Raw genomic sequence first — 13,465 nt, forward strand, 5'->3', positions numbered from 1 at the left:
TCAAAACTGTAATAAATGTTTATCTGTCAGTCTGTCATCATCATCATCATCATCATCATTAACAATCAATAGACGTTGCTAGACAAAGATCTCTTGTAGAGACTGCCTGAATCCAGCGATTTCCTGTGACTCTTTTGATGTGGTCTCTGTCCACCTAGGGGTCTTGTAACGCTGGTGGCATTTTCTGGTGAGAGGTTGCCATTGTAGCACCTTGGGGCTCTCGTTTTTTCAAGCTGTGTAGGATAGTATAAAAATCTTTTTAGCCTTTTTTCCACATACCTGTTCCAAAGCTCGCCAAAGTTCGTCATCACTGTATATATTGAAAGGATCTAAATTGTATCGTATAGTTGCAGAAAATAGGACTGGCTCTTGAGGTATAATTGATATCTTCGATCTTAAAGTCTGAAATGATAAAAATAATGACAGAGTGAAGAAAATAAATTTATATATTTACATGTTTAATGCTTATAAGAAATTTTAACAGACCTGCTTCGCTAATAATGAGGTGTCGATACCATCAATCATTATTTTGCCCTCAATGAAGGCAAATCTAAATATTGCGGATATTAGAGATGACTTGCCGGCACCCGTCCGACCAACGATACCAACCTAAGAAAGTAGAAAATTTCACTTATTTAGTTATTTATGAGAAGGTTTTAGTGGTTGTGAATAAATAAGTAATTTTAAATACAAATCAAAAAGTGCGAAACCGGCAGGAATCCTTGAAGTGTAGGTAAAACACTAAGAGCCGATTTCACCAACATAAAATGAGTCTTATCCGAAAGTAAACATATTTTGATAGGTTTTTACTACAAAATCTGTCATTACGCACAATTTATTTGGTGTCGATGTTATTACGCACAATTTATTCGGTGTCAAAGGCCTCATTCGCACCAGAGCTTTTTTAACGTTCGTTAAAAAAAGCGTTCAAATAGAATAAATGCATTCCCAAGTATCTGTTTACACGTCAACGCGTTTTTAACGCGCACTTTGTATTATCAGGGCAACGCCGGGTTCTAACGCAACGCTTTTTTAACGCTCGTGCGAATTAGAGCTAAGTGCCGATTCCACCGACATTGGTGAAATTGGTCGCTTAGTATAGTAAAAATTATAAATAGATTGCAAATAAAATTGGATAGTCCGTTGGCTTCGTTTACCTTCCATCCAGAATCAACAGTAATGTTTAAGTTCTTGAGTACTGGTGTTTCGTCGAGTGCATATTTCAAATTTACACCTTGGAAAATGATTCGCCCTTGAGAGGGCCACGTGGGAGGTAAAGCCAATTCTGTAATTGAACGAATTCAGTTAATACATAGGTCCGGTCGTATCTCGCCGTATCTGTTTAGCTTTTAATACTGTACTATAGTAGCGCAGCCCGGATTCGCTCGGGTTAAGCAAGATAATAAAGTCTAGCTATGTCCATCTCATATCGAAGAATAATGTACCTACTTTTCGAATGGTAAAAGCATTTTCATCCATTCGTCCACGTATGTTTTCATAAAATTACCGTGGGAAGTAATGTTTTTCCGGGATAAAAAGTAGCCTATATCCGTCTCTGGAATGCAAGCTTTCCCTGCACAGGTCTCGTAGATAGATGATGCCCGCTACTACGTCCATGTGGATTTAAACTTTTTTAAATTCACAAGATGGGCCATGAAAAGCTAGCAAACAGACAGATAACAGACAAACTTTCGCATACATAATATTAGTATGGATAGAATAGAAGCATTGATAGATAGTATGGATACTAGGTACTGGATAGTGGCTGGATGAGGAAGGCTGAGGACCGGGTGTGGTGGCGCTCTTTAGGGTAGGCCTATGTCCAACAGTGGAAGTCCACAGGCTGATGATGATGATGATGGATACTAGGTACTAGGTTCTGGTTACACCCTGTATAGTACAGACTTACGTCCATCGTACAAGTTGGCCTCGGTTTCTATGCGAGTGTACTCCAGCACGCGCTCGACGCTGGTGAGCTGCGCCAGGAACTCCACCAGCATGCGCGCGCCGTGCTGCAGCATCGCTGTCAGCATGTTGCTCTGCGTCACCGCCAGACCCACGCTGCCCACCGGGATCACATCCCCTGTAGGAACAAATTAAGCTCATATTAGTCTTTAATCTAAATAAAAGGCAAAGGTGACTAACGGCCGTATTCATAAAATCATTATTATGAGGTCTCACAGTGCGCTCGAACGCATAGTGTAGGTTCCACCAATCAGATCATTGTAAATTGACGTGACACAGTCATTTGATTGGTGGAACCTACACTGTGCGTTCAAGCGCACCGTGAGACCTCATAGTAATGATTGTGAATACGGGTGCCAGTCACTGACTGGGCAGTCTTTACCTAATAATGAAACTTACCGAAGTCAACATACAAAAACACGAAGATGATAACTGTAAGATAAACAGTGCATAATGTATCTAAATAAAATCCAAATGTACTGCCGCCGCCCAAATAACAATTCCAAGCTGCTGTATGCAGGTCCTGCAATTAAAAATGATTTTTTATTACGATGGCCTGTGTAAATTTTCTTGGAAGTTACAGGCATTATATGTACACAACCTGCGATGCGAGCTTGGCGCCTCAGTCTTTATAATGAACGCGTGCGTATGCGTGTTTTATTTGTAATGTAAGAAACTGTATGAAGCTCGTCAAGAGCGCCAAACACGCGTCTTGTGGGAACGACCTTAATCGAAATTTATTAATAGAGTTCTTATATTTCACCTCTCAGGCACTTCCAGACTGTTTTAACCTTTAGAAGCTTTATTATAAGTGAAGCATTTAAAAGTCTATAATATTAGATTGATAAATTATTACTCGAATAAGTTCCAACCTGATGATTGTCGAACTCATCAACAAGTCTTTGTTGGGCGCCAGCTGATCGAATTGTTGCAATTCCGCTCAGAGAAGATGTTACCATTCCGAACACAGGACTTTTTGCTAAAAGGAATACATTGATTTATCAAAACAGATTAATAAATAATAGAGCTAGCAAACCTAGGTGGTTTGAAATGCGTGCTTTGGTAACGTGCGTTTTAAGAACCAAAAGGGTCAAGTAAGCTATACACGCAAACCCACACTTCTTAATTATGATTCTGTAGACAATTTGGGGGCACCCAAAAATCTCGTTGCCTCTGCGATCGTTTTTTATAGCGTCGCTAGAGAAGCTAAACGCAACAAAAAACTTTCACGTTCATTCGTCGTTTAAGTTCTAACAGCATGTAAGTAAAAATTAGTAACTTTACGCTACTAATGCAGGTTTAACGCCATGTCCAACACCTAATGTGTAATTGCTATTAAGCCACAGACACATCAGAGAGTTGACGATCGATCAATAGAAGCGTGCCTCGAGCTTTGGCGCACAAATGTGAGACAACATCGACATGCTTTCTGTCCTGTTACAACACACCACAAAAATATAATATATTTGCGTCTTTTTACGGAGATATTCTTATATTATGCAAAAATGTTCTACTTACTTGTGCCTTCCAATCTTTTCACACCTTGTGCAGTTCTAAGGTATATCTTTACGAAGAAAAAGAAAATAATCATCAACACTGCTGAAGGAATCAGTGTATAATACAAAGCTATGGCGTTGAGGGTCAAAATGAATATCAGTGTACTGTAGATTTGGAAGACGTCTAACAATGTTCTGGGCAGAATTTCGTCCAAGGCACCCATGTCTTTAGTGAAACGATTGAGAATGCGTCCTAAAAAACAAAATAAAAGAACATTATTCGTTGAAATAAACACTACAACATATTGAGAATACAAAGCAAATTAAGTAGGCACCCGTCGTAGACGTACTATGTCCTATCTAGATATAAATATTATTAATTCACCTAAAACATGTCGCTCTAAAAGTCAGTGTTTCATAGTTATGGCATAGGCAACTTTAATAACTAGGTATTTATAGAAATTACGGTACCCACACGATTTTTACCCTTAGCTTATACATCAATAAATACATCTTTATTCGCATGAGACAAATTTCAGATCAAGCAATCTTATCTCTGTAGATAAAACAAGACGATTTTGTTTGAAATGTTGCCTTGAAATGCATGATAGTAGGTTTTACTAAAATTGTACAAAATTTAAATAATCTTACCGGAAGAACTGGTATCAAAGAACCGCATGATGCCTTTAATCATGGTCGAGAACATGAGGTCATGGAGTCTTTGCGAAGCCCTGACGCAAAGATTTGCAAAAGGTATAACTCGAAGGTGGGTGAGCAAGACGCAGGCAAAGACAATGCAACCATGAATAATGATGTATTGTCCCGTGGTGAAAGCGCCCACTTGAGTGTTTAGGTCCTCGTCTGTAAGGGATGGTTACAGTTTAGTAGGTACCTCCCTGGCGCTGTGGTCTTATTAGTGGGAGGTCCCGGGTTCGATTCCCAGCAGGGGTTTGGAATTATATAATTTCTAAATTTCTGGCCTGATCTGGTGGAGGCTTCGGCCGTCGCTAGTTACCACCCTACCGACTAAGCCGTGCCACTAAGCGTATTAGCGTTCCGGTACGATGCCGTGTAGAAACCAAAGGGGTATGGGTTTAATAAAAACTGCCATACCCCTTCCAGGTTAGCCCGCTTCCATCTTAGACTGCATCATCAATTAGCACCAGGTGAGATTTCAGCCAAGGACTAACTCGTATCTGAATTTTAAAAAAATCTTACATTATGAGATTCAACATATTTTACGAAATAAGTTTTACTGTTAAAAATTAAAAAATAATAAATGTGAAAGTGTCTCTGTGTGTCTGCTAGCTTTTCACAGCCTCCTTACACGGCTGAAGTCGTGTGCATCAGCTAGTAAAACATGTTTTTCTTTGCTTTGTTAATATAATTTATGAAACATAATATTCCAATGATAAGAGTAAAGCCAAAACTAAGACTCCTTTCCATTGCTTCTTATATCAATAAGTACAACAAGATAATATTAGGCAATTATGTAAGAGTAGGTACTTGTACACACAATTAATTCTAAAAGGGGTACTTATTATTTTTAAATCTGAGTTCCTCAAGGTAATTTTGGTAAGCCCCGCTCAAGTCAGATCAGATGTCAGCCAATTTAGAAGAAACCATCATAAACTAACAATTTACCTAAATGTTAACATTTAGTTTTATTCATTATGTAAGTACGTAATGGAACAAAAAAATTAACTAACCAATATCACCTTCACCAATTTCTTCCTCAAATATTGCCATTTGGTTTGCCCTGAAACAAAAATTGGTCGAATTCACGACTAACTTCGTCCACATGTTTTGAATTTAGAATGAAAACGTTGATATTAGGTACATGGTGTATAATATGCGTTTCTGCTGATGAGGAAGACACTAAAACGCATGAAAGTAGAAAATATAGCGCTTTACGAATGTGACCTAAATGCGGTAGTTTAAGTCTAAAGCGTCTAAGTCTTCTCTTTAGACGCATGTGTTACGAATCTCCTTCGTTTTTACATTATGATATCATGAATTACGAAATGAATGATACACTAGTAACATTTAAAATCCAAATCTAATGACTAACCCGTATCTATACAATAGGTATAGATACCTAAAACGCACAGATACCTACATAGCAGGTACATACTTTTGATTGCTTCGGGCTTATCAAAAAATAAAAGTACGAATTATACTAAAGTAGTGTAAATCACTAGCCCATACACTGAAAAATGTGTAACTTGTTTGCCAGTTTGTTAGTTTTTCCTTCAATTTTAGCATGGGTATATTTAAAGACTTAAAAGTGTCTTAAGTGCCTACGTCAATTTTTTACCGAGGAAAATCAAAAAAATCCACGAGATTTTTAAAAACCTAAATCCACGCGGTAGAAGTCGCGGGCAATAGCTAGTAAAACACGATTTTCTTATTTGATTCGTAAATACATGAAACAATATAGTCCAATCATAATAGTAGAGCCTCGTAAAGCCAAAACTAAGACGCTCTTCCATTGTTTGCAGTCTCGTCTCAAAAGGTCAAGTGTTATTTCTGTGTTGGTGGTGTGCCATGAGCCCATGACCCTTGTCTTATGAAACGACACTTGCTACGCTATTTCAACTTTGTGAAAAAATTATCTATCTAAAACAATTTTAGTAATAACAGTTCAGATAAGTTACTAAGAGTTCAGTTTTTGAAAACCGTCTTTGAGGGCATTAGCTCGCAAGCAACATGATATTGTAACTGCAAAAAAATTCACAGATATTTCCTCGATATTACAAATTTGAATTGCGTGCCTTAATTTGAATTAAAGATTGTAAGTTTGGATGTGCGAGGTAATCTCCGAAACTTCTATTTCAAAAATTCTTTCACTGTTAGATGCGAGCTACATTTATCATCACGCGGACGCAGACAAATACGCGGACAAATATTTTTAAAAAGGATGCCTGTTGTCAAGAATATAATTAGTTATGGTATCGATAAAAAAACCTAATCTTTGTCCCAAATCATGACTGAAATAATAATATAAAACCTGTTATTTTGTAAGGTCAAAGTGCAAGCCACGATGTAAGTTCGCCAAAGGCACTATTTATCGGACGAGGTCTATTGGAACTAATAAATAAAGCTGACTTCGCTCGGATCCAATATTGAAAATCCTTTCTTAGTGGGAAGCAAAAACTTTGATAGACGTACGTACAAAATACTTTCTAGACAAGTTGTTTTAAGGTGTGCCTACATTGCTAAAATCAAAAAAATCAAAACCAAAATTTATTTATTTCATTGTTGGTCAACTATCTCTAATGCTACGGCTATGACTCCACCATTGCACCGCGCCGCCGGTTCGGAATGAAGATCCTACACATTTAGACATTATAAATAAAATCAATTGATTAGACAAAGTAAAATTAAAAGCAAAGTGAAATTTCGAAAGCTCAAACTTAGTATACCCATCTCAGTTTGAGAAAAAAATATGCCGTTTAAAGAAAGAAGGGCTATCTGCCAGTTTACCTACTTACTTACATTGACGCATATAAATTACACGCATATATTTTTATTCTCGCATATCCTACGCTCCGCCTCAGGAAAGTGGGAAAGTCATTTGTGGGGATTAGTGTAATATTTTATAATAAAATTCCACAATCAATTTTAGACTTGCCTTTACACAAGTTTAAAAAATCTATTAAAAGTATGCTCCTGAAAAAAGCTTATTATACAATCGAAAATTATGTAAATGACAAAAAACTTGGATTTGACTCGCTCCAGCAATACACACATTTGTGTCACACATTATTGTAAATTGAATACTTGAAAAGAGCAACCGCCGTGTTTCTTGCTGGTTCTTCTCGGTAGGAACGGCATTCCGAACCAGTGGTAGATTATTTTGACGATTCAAAAGCACTTGTAAAAGTTTAATTGAATAAAAATATTTTGAATTTGAATTCTCATAGTCAAATACGTATCTAAAGGTTAACTATATGCTCGGAAAGAGCCAAGAATCCTGAATTCCTGAGTTTAGGTACAGGTTTTTTAACTTGCTTTAGTATTCCCAACCAGTTCCCAACACTCTTATCAACAGATGAACCTATATCTTTACAGTAAATTTTTTATTTTATTTTCATTTCATGTTAGGCTTTGAAGTCACTTACCAAAAACTGATCCAAAAATCGGCAGCAGATGCACTAGCAGCGGTAATCAATATCATAAACATGGTGAAGAGGATGAAACATATATTCCCTCCAGAGGTGAAATACGAGTATATGACCTCCCATCGCAAGTTACCAGACTGCTTCTCTTCGGCAGCCATTTTCTGTGCTTCAAATTGGTCTGCATCTTCTTGGGTAGTAGATTTTGTTGATAATACTCTCAGCATAGCAGGTCTTTCGTTTTCTTCTAATTTCTGAAAGATGACGCAATCAGATTTGCTAAATATAGACATACGAGTATTTCGGTATTTAAATTCATTATTTATTTATTTACACATCTTTATTGTTAACAAAGTAACTCTGAAAACGAACGAACTCCAGACCTCTCGAATAGGAGGCCGACATCTTAACCACTAAACTATCACCGCTCGAGATCCAGCAAGCCAGATTTTTTATTAAAAGATTTATATCTAACTTGCTAATGCTTAGATCTTTTACAAAGGTCTATAGGATTTCACCAGCATTCTATTACCAAGGTGGCGCCTGATCCAATGCTAGCAGTATCTTTCTCCTTGCCTTCCTGCAATGCATTGAGCAGTTGAGCGAACTCTTTTCCTGCTGACACAAGTTCTTCAAATGTTCCCATGTTTTCTATGCCACCCTGAAAAAAAAATCACATAATGTATAGCGATTTTAACGACTCTGAATGAATGCCCTCGGACCACATTAGTAGTCATTGAATTCAGACTAAATATTGATGAATGAAAGAAGTGAATACCTCATTCATAACGACGATGAAGTCGGCGGCCTTGAGGAAGTGTATTTGATGAGTAACGAGGATGCGTGTGCGGCCGCGCAAGTACTCATTGATGCAGCCGTCGAATAATTGACGACCGACATTCGCATCGACCGCGGATAGCGGGTCATCTAAGAGGTAGATATCGGCCTAGAAATAAATTATTAGTAGAGATACATAGTATGTTTGTTATAAAAAAATACATTAAACATACAATGCGGGTTTGAAAAATACTAATTCACTAAAACTACAAAATAAGGCAAATGTAGTATAATAATAACGCTAAGTTTTTGCTAGCGTTCTGGTTACACCCTGTATACTTGGTATAACATTAATAATTATGATGAAAGTTAGAGTTAGGTAGCTTTCAGAACGAAACATTGGAACCTGCGAGAAAAATTTTAATTTTTTTATTCAAGACTTTGGGAAGCTACTTTTGACGCTATAGTTAGGTTGGTATTTGTATTGCAATAAAAAAAAGTTTCCGACGAATTGAGAACCTCCTCCTTTTTTGAAGTCGGTTAAAAAGACTATTCGTCAAATCATTTCATCAAGCAATCTTCATCAACTTCTAAGCCTGCGAACGTCCACTGACCACTGTTGAACATTGAACTTTACATTATGTCATCCAGCCATTTAACATATTCAGCTATCTATAAACAAATTTGAAAAGTCTGTTACATATTGGTTGTTTCAGGTAGAACAAAAAAAAGCTCAAATTATCTAATCGAACGAAACCTTTTCCGTAACAGTGCCGAATCCAATAGAGGCCAAATTGGAAGCATTGAACACATGGCGTTGTTAGGAGTAGGAATAAAAAATCAATTACTTCTCTGTAGACGGCTCGTGCCAAATTGATTCGGGCGCGCTGCCCTCCCGATAGGGATACCCCCCTCTCGCCCGCCAGCGTTTGGTCGCCGTACGGAAATTGTTTGAAATCCTTCTCCAAAGCGCATACCCTGCATACCTGGAACAAATTAGTTTTTTGCTCAAGTTGCCGAAGTGAACTCCTCCTCAGATTTACGAAACACAGGTATCGGTAGGCATCGACAGTTTCAGGTGAACAATTTGGTCCAATCTCCGTGTATGTTCATTTACGCATATCAAACCAAACATTATTTTTGTTAATATTTTGTTCGGACGAATCCATCCTTAATATTATAAATGCGAAAGTAAGTCTGTCTGTCTGTCTGCTAGCTTCCACGGCTCAACAGTTTATCCGATTTTAATGAAAGGTACGGAGTTAGTTTACATCCCGGGGAATGACATGTGCTACTTTTTATCCCGGAAAGTCAAAGAGTTCCCACGGGATTCCTAAAGGCCCATCTTTTTAATCGATTTATATGAAATTTGATACAGAGGTAGCTTGCGTACTAGAAATTCATATAGGCAACTTTTCGTCGTGGAAAATCAAAGAGTTTCCGCAGGATTTTGAAACCCTAAATCCACGCGGGAATTTTTTCTGGACACCCTCTGGCCCACACATTGTTCATTTATTCACGTTTTAACAACTAGATAATTACAAGCTATTAGGATTTTCTTTTCAATATTTTGTGAGGGTGTTATTTTGAATTCAAAGCGTAGCGAGGAATTATGTTTCCGCTATCCCTATAGTTTTCGTTTTTCGAATAGGTATGATGAAAAAATATTTTTGAACTTTCAATGAATAAATGTTCTTCATACTTTCTGTTCATTTATTTGCTTGATAACTCGAAATTTAACGCGGTACATGGGAATTGAATTTCTAGCATTGAGAAATGGTTTTACAAGCGAAAAGGAATATGTGTTTAAATAAAATAGACCTAACCAGTCTTATTTTTTAAAAAAGTGATCCACCACATGTATTTTAATGTGTCCATTTAGGAAAGTAGTATGAGTAATAACGTCTAATTAATTGCACAACTAAGAAGGCATTCTAATTTGGAATACATACCCTCTTATATTTTTCCGCGTCATAAGGCACACCGAATAATATGTTTTCCCGTACAGTGCTCGGGAAAAGCCACGCCTCTTGGCACGCGTACGATATATCCCCGAACACAGAAACACTGCCAGTTGCCGCTGGCAATTCCTTGAGCAGTAGTTGTAGAATGGAAGACTGCAAACAATAAATTTCCTGTTACAAATCTGCTTACCGTGTGCTTGATGGGATCTTTCATTGGCAACATCAACCATACAACTTTTTTAATAGGTGAGCAGTAAGGATTTCTGAAAATTCATCTCCAAAAATTTTTAAATAGGGAATGAAAGTCTGTATGGAAGTTCGGCATTTTTCAAGTTGGAAATATGAAAATTGGTATTTAGGCTTTTACAAAAGCTGATTTCAATTTTTATCACTAAATAAATAACTTTCATACAAACGTTCATCCCATATTTACCCCTTTAAGGGGTACAATTTTCGGAAATTCTTACATCATGCTCACCTACGTTCATCGATGTATATGGATGGGCCCTTCGAAGATAAAAACGCGCTCAAAAAGTCAATAGAATTTGCAAAAGTCTATTGACTTTGTCAATGACGATGAATGACGTAAGATTCAAGCGTATTTTTGCGAACGGAATTGTATGGGAAAGGCTAATCCATATACATCGATGCCTACGTTACACAAAAGGCACCTGTTCAAAATATTATGCTTCTAAAAATACGAATAAGATAAGTACGTGTATTGAAACTTTTTTTTCTCTTTTTGAAAGACTTCAAGAAAATGAAAATGTTCTCAATTCGATGTATTTTTTTTTGCTGAAAATTATTTTTTATTCAAAATAGTCATATTTTATATCATCAGATTAATTCCATTCGAGACTGCCATACCGCTTCCAGGTTAGCCCGCTTCCATCTTAGACTGTATCATCACTTACCAGGTGAGATTGCAGTTTAGGGCTAACTTGTATCTGAATAAAAAAAATTAGGTGAAGATCTGATAAATATTTCTAGAAACGGAGGACGGAAGTCCATAACAGCTAAAAACCATTAAAATATGATTATAATACATCATATTGTTATTTAACATTGCGCAGAGATCGTCAAAAATATCCCGCAAAAAATATTTTAACTTAACTGCATTCTAGATATTATTTACGTGCCGTATCATATAGATCAGATATACAATTAAGATTATAAAAATTTATCCCAGCTCACGGAATTTCCTACCAGGTTGAAAATTAACATTTTTTATGCACTTGAGATGAAATGTAAATTATGAGTACCAACGAAATGATCCTGGACTTCGTTTCTTGTTACATAATTCTGCGTACGTTTCTGAATTACACACACGAGTGTAACGAAAAGCTTGGACATAAATTATTTGACATCATATTATATTATGGTGTGTACTTATATATTACTTTTTAAAGACTAACGGCTAATCAGTCTATCTAATCAAAATACCATATTATAACCATACTAGCTGATGCCCGCGACTTCGTTCGCGTGGATGTAGTTTTTTAAAAATCCCGTGGGAACTCTTTGATTTTCCGGGATAAAAAGTAGCCTATGTGCTAATCCAGAGTATAATCTATCTCCATTCTAAATTTCAGACCAATCCGTCCAGTAGTTTTTGTGTGAAGGAGTAACAAACATACACACACACACACAAACTTTCGCTTTTATAATATTAAGTGTGAAGTGTGATAACCGACACCGACATGCTATATAGTGCTCGGAGTCCCAATAGATGTAAAAATAAACTATAATTTTATATTTTGATGCTATCTGCATTAACTATGAAAATTAAAAAAACAAAACTTCTTGTTATTTCATAGTTTAAAGTTTTTACTTCTATCGTCAGTTCTCACTGACTGCCAATTTTCTTTAAATCCTATTTAATTTTGTAGGTAGTTACTTCGTTGATATCAATTAACAAATTACCTACCCATTAAATTTACATACTGCTTGAACTTAAGTAAAGATAACTGGTACGTATACATGAGTACTTAACTATACCTATTCATACATACATAAACTTATTAATACGTGCAGACAAATGATTTCGAACCATTTCTATAAAAGACAATCATTTGGTTATTCTATTCATCAACTCATTGGTCATGTCATGTCATTGTCATGTGGTTATTCTTAAAACGTAGTGACTTTATACTCTTTGGTTATTCTATGATCAACTTAATTTGCTAATTCAATTACCTAGTCATAAGTTAGTATATATATAGCAGTGGGGCAGAATAATTTATAGTTTTGGTGTGTCCTAGATATTCTAAATTACAATTTATGCTAAGGGCATAAGCAAACTCATACCAAATTAGATTGGAGTTTGTTTTGCGTTTATAACCAAGTTAACACGCTCCCACCGGATATAAGTGCCATACAAAAGTTTTATCTGCATCTATATTTGCTGTATCTACCGTACCCAGTCTTGCGCATCGCATTTTAATTGGCGAGGTAGTAGGTAATTAAACTTAGGTAATAGCTGGTAAACTAGAATCACAAGCCACAACTCCCAACGCTGCTGTTGGTAATGCTAATAAGTAATAATTAATTCTAATACGCACATAAAAAATTTATGTATATTGTATGTATAAATCTTTCCTCTTTACAATAGGTATTACAGTATAGAAGAATCATCCAGATATATTAAGCATAGATTGATATACTAAATTCCTAAGTAAGTATAAGTACTAAGTACAACCATAATACAAGTAACAAAGAGTGCAGTGTCAGCCAGATTACAATGCTTCAATGATGGCGCAAATTTTTCCTTTGTAGAGATGAATGAAGGTTTCTGTCGTTTAATATAGGAAACTAGAACAGCCGGTAGAGTTGCTGCGTTGCTATTTTCATAGGTAATATGTTTTCGTATTACTTTACTTCTACCTATCGTACCTATCATATTTCGTGAAGTGGTGATGGACGTCGACCTCTTATACAGGGGTACCGAAGCCGGGTTCGATCCCAGATATCTACGCACCTCTGACTATTAATAATTAAATTACTGAATTAATTAACTATTAATGATTAATACTAAATAAATTTAATTTCATTTGGTTTAACGGCGAAGGAAAACATCGTGAGGAAACATGCATGCCTGAAAGTAATCCTAATGTTATCAAAGGTATGCCAAAAGGTAAGGAAG

At 36.4% G+C, this 13,465-nt stretch overlaps 1 protein-coding gene across 1 annotated transcript in view; it reads right to left on the minus strand.

Annotated features, from left to right (window-relative positions):
* The window catches only part of LOC123864451 (ATP-binding cassette sub-family C member 4-like), a 31,956-nt gene that overhangs the window by 1,283 nt on the left and 17,208 nt on the right, over positions 1 to 13,465 (minus strand). The window contains exons 10-23 of the mRNA XM_045904885.1: positions 10,312 to 10,476; positions 9,208 to 9,345; positions 8,361 to 8,528; positions 8,115 to 8,243; positions 7,586 to 7,836; positions 5,171 to 5,220; positions 4,113 to 4,322; positions 3,484 to 3,714; positions 2,838 to 2,944; positions 2,365 to 2,488; positions 1,910 to 2,083; positions 1,158 to 1,285; positions 487 to 609; positions 280 to 402 (exon numbers count right to left, since the gene is read on the minus strand). Of these exons, the coding sequence (XP_045760841.1) occupies positions 280 to 402; positions 487 to 609; positions 1,158 to 1,285; positions 1,910 to 2,083; positions 2,365 to 2,488; positions 2,838 to 2,944; positions 3,484 to 3,714; positions 4,113 to 4,322; positions 5,171 to 5,220; positions 7,586 to 7,836; positions 8,115 to 8,243; positions 8,361 to 8,528; positions 9,208 to 9,345; positions 10,312 to 10,476 (2,121 nt within the window). The remainder of the gene's footprint in view (positions 1 to 279; positions 403 to 486; positions 610 to 1,157; positions 1,286 to 1,909; positions 2,084 to 2,364; positions 2,489 to 2,837; positions 2,945 to 3,483; positions 3,715 to 4,112; positions 4,323 to 5,170; positions 5,221 to 7,585; positions 7,837 to 8,114; positions 8,244 to 8,360; positions 8,529 to 9,207; positions 9,346 to 10,311; positions 10,477 to 13,465) is intronic.

Source organism: Maniola jurtina, chromosome 4 (genome assembly GCF_905333055.1).
Source record: "Maniola jurtina chromosome 4, ilManJurt1.1, whole genome shotgun sequence".
Taxonomy (NCBI): Eukaryota; Metazoa; Arthropoda; class Insecta; order Lepidoptera; family Nymphalidae; genus Maniola; species Maniola jurtina.